Source organism: Halichoerus grypus, chromosome 2 (genome assembly GCF_964656455.1).
Source record: "Halichoerus grypus chromosome 2, mHalGry1.hap1.1, whole genome shotgun sequence".
Classification (NCBI taxonomy): Eukaryota; Metazoa; Chordata; class Mammalia; order Carnivora; family Phocidae; genus Halichoerus; species Halichoerus grypus.
The window spans coordinates 112,575,033-112,586,452 of record NC_135713.1 but is presented as its reverse complement, the minus strand read 5'-3'; the positions used below and the strand labels follow the sequence as shown (position 1 = coordinate 112,586,452).

Below are 11,420 nucleotides of genomic sequence, written 5' to 3'. Positions count from 1 at the left end.
CAATTCCGGACTTCCAGCTCTACTACAAAGCTGTCATCATCAAGACAGTATGGTACTGGCACAAAAACAGACACATAGATCAATGGAACAGAATAGAGAGCCCAGAAATGGACCCTCAACTCTAGGGTCAACTAATCTTTGACAAAGCAGGAAAGAATGTCCAATGGAAAAAAGACAGTCTCTTCAACAAATGGTGTTGGGAAAATTGGACAGCCACATGCAGAAGAATGAAACTGGACCATTTCCTTACACCACACACAAAAATAGACTCCAAATGGTTGAAAGACCTCAATGTGAGACAGGAGTCCATCAAAATCCTAAAGGAGAACACAGGCAGCAACCTCTTCGACCTCAGCCGCAGCAACTTCTTCCTAGAAACATCGCCAAAGGCAAGGGAAGCAAGGGCAAAAATGAACTATTGGGACTTCATCAAGATAAAAAGCTTTTGCAAAGCAAAGGAAACAGTCAGCAAAACCAAAAGACAACTGACAGAATGGGAGAAGATATTTGCAAATGACATATCAGATAAAGGGCTAGTATCCAAAATCTATAAAGAACTCATCAAACTCAACACCAAAAGAACAAAGAATCCAATCAAGAAATGGGCAGAAGACATGAACAGACATTTTTCCAAAGAAGACATCCAAACGGCCAACAGACACATGAAAAAGTGTTCAATATCGCTCGGCATCAGGGAAATCCAAATCAAAACCTCAATGAGATACCACCTCACACCAGTCAGAATGGCTACAATTAACAAGTCAGGAAATGACAGATGTTGGCGGGGATGCGGAGAAAGGGGAACCCTCCTACACTGTTGGTGGGAATGCAAGCTGGTGCAGCCACTCTGGAAAACAGTGTGGAGGTTCCTCAAAAAGTTGAAAATAGAGCTACCATATGATCCAGCAATTGCACTACTGGGTATTTACCCCAAAGATACAAAAGTAGGGACCCGAAAGGCTATGTGCACCGCGATGTTTATAGCAGCAATGTCCACAATAGCCAAACTGTGGAAAGAGCCAAGATGTCCATCAACAGATGAATGGATAAAGAAGAGGTGGTATATATATACAATGGAATATTATGCAGCCATCAAAAGGAATGAGATCTTGCCATTTGCAACGACGTGGATGGAACTGGAGGGTATTATGCTGAGCGAAATAAGTCAAACAGAGAAAGACATGTATCATATGACCTCACTGATATGAGGAATTCTTAATCTCAGGAAACAAACTGAGGGTTGCTGGAGTGGGGGGTGGGGTGGGAGGGATGGGGTGACTGGGTGATGGACACTGGGGAGGGTATGTGTTCTGGTAAGCGCTGTGAATTGTGCAAGACTGTTGAATCTCAGATCTGTACCTCTGAAACAAATAATGCAATATATGTTAAGAAAGAAAAAAAGAAGAAGAAGAATGTAGTAGGAGGGGAAGAATGAAGGGGGGGAAATCGGAGGGGGAGAAGAACCATGAGAGACAATGGACTCTGAAAAACAAACTGAGGGTTCTAGAGGGGAGGGGGGTGAGGGGATGGGTTAGCCTGGTGATGGGTATTGAGGAGGGCACGTTCTGCATGGAGCACTGGGTGTTATGCACAAACAATGAATCATGGAACACTATATCTAAAACTAATGATGCAATGTATGGGGATTAACATAACAATAAAAAAATTAAAAAAAAAAAAAGATAAAAGCAAGGCAACAGGCCCAGAATGGAGTCTGTTAGGCTAAGCCCCACACCACCAAACCAAGACTTAAGTGCAGTTTCTGCTCTCCCAGAAATGGAATCTTAAATCAGTCAGTCAGGAATCCCCTGATCAGCACTAGTTACGTCATCTGCCTGACAGACCTCTGCTGTGCCCTAAAGGAAAGCGACCTTGAAATAACCAACCAGCTTTTTTGCTTGTAAAGTAACGTCTTTGTGCCCCTCGGAGCTCCTTTCTGTCTGCTAGATTGGAGGTTGCTCCATTCGATTCAATTTTTGTCCACATAAACTCTTGAAACTGTAATATGCCTCAAGTTTATCTTTTCATGGTTATGGAGACAGAAGAGGGAACCCAAGGAGCCCAGGAGCGACGAGCAACCAGACGCAGGTACCTGTGGAGGCCCTCCAGCTCGCGGCTTCTCGCGGCTTCTCGCGGCCTCTGGAGGTCGGGGTACATCCCTGTGGGATCCCAGCCCTGCAGCTTTTACCTTAAAGCTCTCAGCTTTACCCGCGCACTTCTTTCTCCCAACTCAATCTGGAAACTGGCCGCAGTCCGACTGGGTACGACTTCAAAACCGGACGAAGTTCGGGGTCACACTGGTTCCTATTTGGAAACCTGACTGGGTCCCACGTCAGACCCGGTCCGACTTGGAAACTGAGCTGGGTCCAGGGAAGGACTGGGTCCAGCTTGGAAAGGGGACGCAGTTCGGCGTGGGACTGGGTCCGACTTGGAGACCGGACTGAATTCAGGGTGGGACTGTGTCAGCTTTCAAAACCCTCTGGTTCCAGGGCCGGAATGGGTCCCGTGTGAGGCCTCCGGTGAGAATTTTTGTTTGAAGGCTGAACGAGCAGGTGAACCTCACCAAAGATAATCTTGAGTTACAGTGGCCACAGTAAACTTTCATCGTAGATAAGCCTATCCATTTATGAGGTGCCCTACAGAAAAAGGCGTCTCAGCCACGCACTCACCGTTGAGGGTGGAGGGAAAATTATTTTTTCCTCCTCTAAAGTACCTGGTGACCAGGACGAGAACGCTGGGGCGTCGCGCTCACTCCGGAGCCTGCAGAAGGGATCCCGGGGAAACTGGCCAAAGCGGACAAAGGGTAAGAATTCTTACCAAAGAAGCTCTTCCATCTCTGTCTGTGGCGCCTGGTCCATAGAGCAAGGTAAAATTTCTCTTTGTCCCTTCCTTTCCAAGTACAGATTGGCAGGCAAACAAACAACTCCCCCCCCCAAACAAAAAAACCAACATTAGATCTTCGAATTGTGACTCGTGAATTTGCTTTTAAATACCATTAGTTGTTGATCCTTTCCCTTCTTGTTTGTCTTGTTTTGTGTCTTGAGAACTTGGCCTGGCATCTGTCAGGTTGGCAGCTCCAAAAAATATGGCCAGGTGGAGATGTGGGTTGCCTCTGTTTACCTTTTAACAGGTCAGAGAGAGGGAGCAGAACCATTGAAGGTAAACAATCTGGGTTTATGTATTCCTTCTACCTATAACTTTCAAACCTCTTCTCTCCAGACCTGTAAAATGGTCCAATTAGACGTGACAATTTCTAACATTCAATTATTTAAATTCCGTTTACTGTGGCAAAGTTGTTTACTATTAAGGGTGCCCTTCAAGTGTCCTCTAGCATCACAGACGAGATGCAGGAAGCCATCTTGCATCCATAACTTCTGTTAGCATGGTATCTGGCGAGCTTTAGGCTCTGGTTTGGCTGTCACGCGGGAGACCACAGCATCCTCTAGTGGTCAGATTTAAGCTTCAAGACGTGAATATTCTGAACATGACAAGAAATTATCCTAAACCTTAAGAGTGTCAGGCAACTGTGTTGGGAAAGATTTTGATGCACCTGATACATCTCAGGTTTTTTTAGGCCTCCATCCGCTTCTCCCTTCTCGGCTAGTTCTTCATAAGGGCTCAAGAATTCAAGCTACTTTTCCATCTCTTTTTTAGTGATTATAGATACTTTTTCTTTTGAGGTACTTCTTATTTCTACCTTATTTGCTGTCCCTACGCACATAGGTCTTTTAATATGAGGAAGCTACCTAAAGTTCCTATAGAAGAAATAGGCAAGGAATAATCCACCTGGGGTGATTGTGGTTTAGACGAAGCATTCGATTTTTGAGTCCACCCTGGATTAAAAACCTAACTCTGCTACCTTATTTGCCGGTGCTATTAGTCAGGTTACTTAACTTTTCTACATTGACTCACAAGATAAGGATAACCTTACAGGGTTATTGTGGCTCACATATAAAGCCAAGTCAGCTACACAGAGTCCTCGTACAATAGATGCTCTATTAAATCCCAAGGAAACCTAAAGAAATTATTTCAGTCACGAAAGCTAACAGATAACATGTTTCTGGACTGAAAGTTTTCCAAGTGTTCCTTCTGAAGCTAGTTTAATTCTCTGTGGGATTATTGTCCTCAGGATCAACTGGGTCCTGTCAGTTAATAACTGTAATCACATTTTCCTGAGACAGTAGTCAGTATGTGAGGAAGGGAATGGAGAAGGAAAAAGCATCATGATGGAAACCTTGTCCAAGATTTCAGAATTGCTGTATTTTGTAAAATCTGGTCTATTCTGAGTTTGTCTCAGTCCCCTGACCCCAGTGTAATCAAACATGCCTTTGAGGAAAAAGCATGCAGGAACAACAGGAAGTATTTAGATGCATTTTATTCAACAGTCAGGTCCGCTAGGCATTGTGGGGACCACAGGAGATTTTAGAACCTTGGTTCTCAGCAAGGTCCAGATTTTTGAATGAGGACAGGGATCTGGCGCTTCCTGTAGAAGAGAATGAAAAAAAAAATCAGCTTGAACTTTGCTGACAAAAAAGTGACTATGGGAGAAAAACAATGAAAAAACATCAGCTTTATTTAAAATAGAAAGGTTTCAAATTTTTATTCCCATTTCCCTGCCTTTCATTCATGTATTCATTCACTTATTCATTAATCCATCAAATATTGACACTCTTTCTTATATCCACTAGGGATACAACAGAAAGGAAAAATGTCCTTACACAGTTTACAGATCTACTGTGGCATTACAGTAAACCTCTGAAATCAATCTCTAATTCATCGTTGCTTCTTTTTCTCCTAATATCATTGTTCTAGCCACAAGGTATCCAGCTTAGCTGGTGCCTGGGCTACTACAGGATGTTCTAATTGACTGATCTTTTGCCTTAGAACTCTGGGGTTTAATACCTGTGAGATCTCACAGAAGGAAATCATATCTATATCCTATCTGATACCTGCCAGGTCTGAGCATCCTCCCCTCCAGATAAAAACCTCTCTGCTCCCCAGGACACTACCTTTCCCAAACCAGTTTTCTTTTCTGTCAGCTAAATATTCCTAAATCCTGTAATTGTGCCTCATGAGGTTGTTTTCAGAGCTCTCTCTCTCTCTCTTTTTTAACCATTCTTTCTTTGAATATACTACTGGTTTATAAAAATTCTTCTATTTCTCTGTTACTTGAGGACATCTGACTTCCATATATCTATGCATGTATTTATCTGGACCTTGATGATTCTTCATTTTAAGAGTTTTTATTGTTTTCTTGTTCCATGAATATTATCCATGCATAATACTTGTCTGAGTTGTTTAGCATACATAGCACAAACATCTAAACACAGTACACAGGTTGACTTCCCTTCTATAGCTGTGTTGTCCAATATAGAAGACACCATCCCTATTTAGCTATTTAAATTCACATCAGTTAAAGTTATGTAATATTAAAAATTCAGTTTCTCAGTTGTACGAGCCACATTTTAAGTACTGGTGGCAAGGCTAGTGGCTTCCATACTGGACAACACAGTTACAGAACATTTCCGTCTTTGCAGACAGTTCTACTAGAGAGTGCTGGTCTCTAGAACAGAATTTGCCAGTACAAATTCCCTGAGAAGACAGAGAAAAAAGTCCTTACCGATTATATCTGACAAGCACGTAATGATCAAGGAGATGCAAGCCTTTGTCTACCCATCTCAAAACCCAACAACTAGGGTCAGAGCCTGGTTCTAGTTAACTCAACAAAGTATTTTTGGGGGGCTTTTAACGGGCAGTAGAGAGAAAGGTGGTATGGTACATTGTAAGTATTTTACACTAGGAAAAGCCACATTTTCTCTCTAGACCTGTTTTCTTTTTCTTTTTTAAATCAATTAATTTATTTGAGAGAGAGTGAGAAGAGGCAGAGGGAGAGGATCTTCAAGCAGACCGACTTGGGCTCAGTCCCATGACTCACGAGATCATGACCTGAGCCAAAACCAAGAGCTGGACACTCAACTCACTGAGGCACCCAAGCACCCCTAGACCTGTTTTCTTATCTGAGAAATACAGGAAGAGAAGTTACATTTTCTGGCATTCAAATGTTCTTCCCATATTTAAATATTTTTGAGAAAATAGAATGAGTAAGCAGTACAGGTAAGTTTTAAAGGCTAAGGGAGTGGGGTGTCTCAGCTGTATGCTCATATTTTTGCAATATTTCATTCTAAACATTGGGCATTTTGGTCTTGGCACTTGGGAGTTTTCTAAATCTCAAGGCTGTTATGTTGCTTTCTCCTCCCCTTGGATGGAAATATGATGTTTGACCTTTATGTCAACAGCCTAGGTCATGAGAAAATTAACAAGTGTTTTCCAGTCCTTTTACAAATCTTTAGTGTGGAAATAAATTCACCACAAAGCAGAACACCTAATATTTTGGTTCTAAAACTTGAGGATATTAGATCTCTCTCCCTGGGGCCCTATTTCAACAATCCTTGCTAACACTGAGGATTTTCTGAAGTGATTTAAAGCAGACCAAGAAGAGAGGTCATGTTATTGGGAATTTATACTACGGAATAATGGAAATGCATGCAGTCATTTGAGTCTAAGTCAAAGTTGTTAATGCTAAATCAGTTCTAAGAATAACAGTTTTCTGGGCTACTTGTGGAATCTCTTTTATTTGTTTTGCTCATTCTACACCTTTATTTAACCTGGAATGCCTTTGCGGTGCTGCCAAAATTCAGAGCCCTGTTTAAATGACATCCTTTTCATGAATCCTTTCTTGACCCTTTTGGTACTAAGGAATCTGTGTCTCTCCTTCACTCCTGTGGTACTTTCCTCACACCTCATTTGATGGCACTTGTCCCAAGTTACCAGAAGCTTTCTTATTTGCACTTAAGACCTATTTTCTTTCACTCATAAGCACAAGGAAAGTAGAGGAAACCGGCACAATGCTGGGCACATGTTAGGTGTTCAGGAGCTGAGTAAAATAGAAAATTTGTGGCAGATCTGCTTCTCTCAGGGCCAGGTTTGATTCCCAGCACCTACCTATGATCACTTCAGAAAATGAGATTCACTGAGGCTGGCTCTCATCTCCATAAAAGAATGTTACAAAAGTATGTTTTTGGTCACCTGATCCATATAATTCATATTTGCATTTTTGAGGGCTTTCATAAACACAATCATTACCATCACCAAGTATGATTTTTTTTCAAGATTTTATTTTTAAGTAGTCTCTACACCTGACATGGGGCTCAAACTCACAACCGCAAGATCAAGAGTCACATGTTCTAGAAACTGAGCCAGCCAGACGCCCCTGTGATCTTTTAAACTTAAAGGTATTTTGGGTGTATTAGCTTTTTAAAAATCTAGACTATCTGTTGATTTGCTGTAAAGCATGGGTTTTTGTTATACAAGTGATTTTTGAAAAATTAATTCAGAGAACCATTCAAACACTTTCCTCTATTCCACTATCCTTTCCTTAACACATTTATCTTGTACCATGTTATTAATACCTTCCTCCCTTTTGTTCAGATTTTTCTTCTTATTGGAGTGCCTCTCTCTCCTTTATGGCCTAAACAAAGCCTCCAAACTTTTCCGAATTGTAGCAGGCATAATTAGTTGTTTTTAATATTGTGCTCTCAGAGTACTTTGCTCTTATTTCCACTGACTACACTGTATTAGCATTGAGTGTAACCAAACTGAGACTTGAAACATGTTGGACTTCCTTCTGTATCTCACAAATACTTAGTCTGGTACCTGACTTTAAAGCATAGTTGAAAGAGCAAGGATTTGGACCCACGTCTGTCACTTACTGCTGGTTGATCTTGAGCAAGTTACTTAAGCTCAGTCTCAATTTCTTCATGTGTATAATGGGTTTAGTATTCTCTGCCTCATAGATTTGTGAGTATTCAGTGCCTTGCCCAATGCCTGACACAATAAGTATTGTTTTGTATAACAACACACACACACACATAAACACATGCACATCTCTGTAGATAATCATACCAGATATGTAATGAGAAAAAGGGATTGGGAATTATTTTTGGAAAGTCAAGATGTTTTGTTTCTCTCATGGTAAGATTAATGTTATTGGTATATTGATTGGAACTTAGAGGGATAAGATATATGAAAATTTGAAGACAACTAGCTTAAAAATATGTTTTAAAAGACATTCAAGTTTGTACTCACTTATTTTGAACACATAACACACATTCATTAGAATAAGTTTCTCCATCAGTCCCACAGACAGGATTATAGATCTTGGTACATGCAGTCGTTTCAGTGTTACATTTAGCCTAAAAATGGAATTAAACAGAATTATTTTCCATCATTTAGCGTTCTTTGAGTTTATAGCAAAATCTCTAAAAGGGTTTTCACTTCCTTAAGTCGGTTAGCTTAAAGATGGAAGCCCGGCGGTGATGGGGGGAGTGATACTGAGTGTCTGAGAGGAAGAATCCAAGGTTTCGAATCAGAATACCTGATTGCATGTAATACCTCTGCTGTTTACAAGCTATACTATGTGGCAAATCTTCTGGTGGCTCCGAGCCTCAGTCACTTCATCTGCACGATGGGAAGGATATTATCGCTTCCACACCTATCTCATGGTGGCGTTGTGAGGTTTGAATAAGGTGAGTGAGATCATGTTCCAGTTTGCAATGATGGCTGGTGCTGGTTCCTGTCAGGTCAGCCACACCGTGGGCATGTCTTCCTTGCCCACTGTGATCCAGTCACACTGCCCTTCTCTTAGTCATGTGACGACTTCAGGTGCTTTCTGCCCTGGGAGCCCTTGCACAGTCTGTTTCCTGGACATCAGTAAGAATGCGTAGTTATGGGATGGCTGTCATAGGCATGTGCTTTCATGTATTACTCTATTTAAATCTTACAACTATCCTATGACTTTTTTATTACACTCTTCTTCCAGTGAAGACAGTGAAGCACAAAGAGATTAAATCACCCAAGGCTACGCAGCTGGTAATTCCAGATCCAGGATTCAAACCCAGTTGGTCTAGGTCCTGAGCTTTGGCTCTTCACCACTTCAGTCTACTACTTTTACCCATCAGTTATATTTTGCTAACATTCTCTTATCCTTCATGGCTCAAAATATATCTCACTTAGGGGCACATTCTGTGATCTAACCAGGCTAGGTTCCAGATGGTACCTGAATTTCTTTAAACCCTTATCATTAGTGTAATAATTTATTTACTCATGCCCTTTTGGTTTGCCGTCTATCTCCTCACTAGATATAAATGAAAAGGGACACTTCTCTTCCCTGGTCTTCAAATTTACTGCAGTTAATAAATTTATAAACTCAGAACAAAAAAAGAAAAGTTAGGTGTAGAATATTTTTCTAGAGGAAGAACCTAGTTTATTATTTTCTTTTGCTCATTATAAATTAGAGCTTCACCTTGGGGATTGGGAGAACTTTATGCCAACATGGTCAAACTGGCTGTAAGGAGGAAGGCTGCTTGGGGGGAAGTTAAGAAGAATGCCCCCCCCCAAATCCTTGCCGTACCAGATAACCTCAAAACGTTCAGAATGCCTTCACAGCAAGCATTACATGACAACATGGAAACTGCCTGTGTGTCGGTGCATTTGTCCTTCAGCATAAGACCCTGTGGGGCACTGCTGTCACGATCCACACTTAGCAGGTGAAGCCTCACTAGTACCACACACCCATCCTGACTTCAGGGGAACTGAAATGTCACAGCTTGGCAGTGAGTTGAGTGGAGTAAATAGTTCTAGCCTGAGAGATAAAAAAGTACAAAATTGTCTTTACCTCTCTTCCCATCAAGCCAGCTCTAGTGGTACCTAGAAAACATAAATGAGACATGTGAGGTCAGGTACTAAATGGGAGAAGCCAGATCTGCTCTTATTTGCAATCTTCCACTTCCATTGAAGACTTCTCTGCTCGCCTCTTCTGCTCCCCACCTTTCTTCTTCTCCTTCTTCTTCTTCTTCTTCTCCTTCTTCTTCTTCTTCCTCTTCTTCTTCTTCTTCTTCTTCTTCTTCTTCTTCTTCTTCTTCTTCTTCTTCTTCTTCTTCTTCTTCTTCTTTTTTTAAGATTTATTTATTTGAGAGAGAAGGAGAGAGCGCATGAACGCATGAACAGGGGGAAGGACAAAGGGAGATGGAGAGAATCCTCAAGTACACTCCCTGCTGAGCACTGAGCCTGATGCAGGGCAAGATTATGACCTGAGCCAAAATCAAGAGTCGGATGTTCAACCGACTGAGCCACCCAGGTGCCCCACCCAACCCTTTCTTATTTCTGCCTTCTCTCAAGGACATCTGACTGGTGCCCCATCACTCCCTGCCTAATGAAGCTTTAAGAAAATGAAGCAGAAGTTTGATTATGACCAAAGTATCTCAATTGGGCATTTCATGAAAGTTGACCCATGTCTTTTGAAAATAGAAGTGATTTACTTACTGCTTGAAATGTGTCAGGTGCAGAGCAAATATCTTCTGAATCTTCACTGCCTTCTCACAACTGGTTACTAGACCTTTGATCTTATAATTAGTGATGTAAGAAGTGTCAGTGTATAAACGAAGATGTGGAGAGTTTATATGAAAATTTGTGAAACAGTTACCACTAGCACCAGCCAGATCTTGTGACACAAAACTAACTTGCAATTACATGTAAGTCTTCTTTAGTAAGTAATGTTAAAAATAGAACTCTTTTGACATCTCACCATCAGTCCCCAAAGAGCTCTTTCCCTCTATTACATTACACTGTTTATTAGTCTAATTCACATTTCTTGAATTTACAGATAGGTACTTAAAATTGCCATGCTGCATTCCCTAGAAAATAACAGGTTTGTTGACATTATGTAGGGGTTGGTGATCTTGAATGAGCTTATTGAAGGGAAGAGGAAGTAGCTTGATAGTATCCAAAGGAAGAAATGTTGGTGAGATTTGATTTTGATATTGACAATTTCTGAGGTGATCTAGGTAAGGAGGTAGCTCCTCCTAGCTAAATTTTATGAGAAGCAGCAAGGCATCTCTGGGTTTGAAGAAGCCCCCTGGAATAGGTCCCTGACCTTATTTCATTTCATTGGGACCAAAAGATCTGTCCAAGACTAGACTCTAAGTCTAGAACGTAATGAGCTCAGTAATGCAACACGTCAAAAAGGTTTTACTCAATCAGAAAAATATGCAAAGGCACCTACCAGATAAGCTCAACAGGGCCAAGGCACTAAGAAGAAAGATGCTCGTTACCTTCATGGCTGAAAGTTCGGTATCCAGACCTCAGTGGAAAACTGCACTGAACTTACCACTTCTCTTCAGAACCCTGGGACTGGAAGGGTTATATAGTTAGGTTGGCCGTCCAGGCGCCACCTCCTGCCCTGTCACAGATCTTTGGTTATTGATTGACTCTGTAACATAGCCTGGCCCCAAGTTTTGGGAATGTCACTTGCGTAAGAAAGATGAAAGAAACAGCACAGGCCTGCCATATGCAAGGCCAAGACT

The 11,420-nt window shown here is 41.4% G+C and overlaps 1 protein-coding gene across 1 annotated transcript; it reads right to left on the bottom strand.

Moving 5' to 3' along the window:
* Nucleotides 1-4,437: 4,437 nt before the first annotated feature.
* On the bottom strand, nt 4,438-11,174 carry SPINK1 (serine peptidase inhibitor Kazal type 1). The gene is made up of 4 exons (XM_036065721.2): nt 11,120-11,174; nt 9,734-9,765; nt 8,146-8,252; nt 4,438-4,483 (listed from the first exon to the last, which is right to left on the bottom strand). The coding sequence occupies exons 1-4, from the start codon at nt 11,172-11,174 to the stop codon at nt 4,438-4,440; spliced, it is 240 nt and encodes a 79-aa protein (XP_035921614.1).
* Nucleotides 11,175-11,420: the final 246 nt, after the last annotated feature.

Excerpts from the sequence above, each read along its gene's own strand:
- SPINK1 (XM_036065721.2), bottom strand. The coding sequence starts at position 11,174 with ATGAAGGTAACGAGCATCTTTCTTCTTAGTGCCTTGGCCCTGTTGAGC. Across the intron at positions 9,766-11,119 it reads GGCCCTGTTGAGCTTATCTG|GTACCACTAGAGCTGGCTTG; the intron begins GTAGGTGCCTTT and ends TATGTTTTCTAG. Across the intron at positions 4,484-8,145 it reads GTGTTATGTGTTCAAAATAA|GAAGCGCCAGATCCCTGTCC; the intron begins GTGAGTACAAAC and ends TCTCTTCTACAG.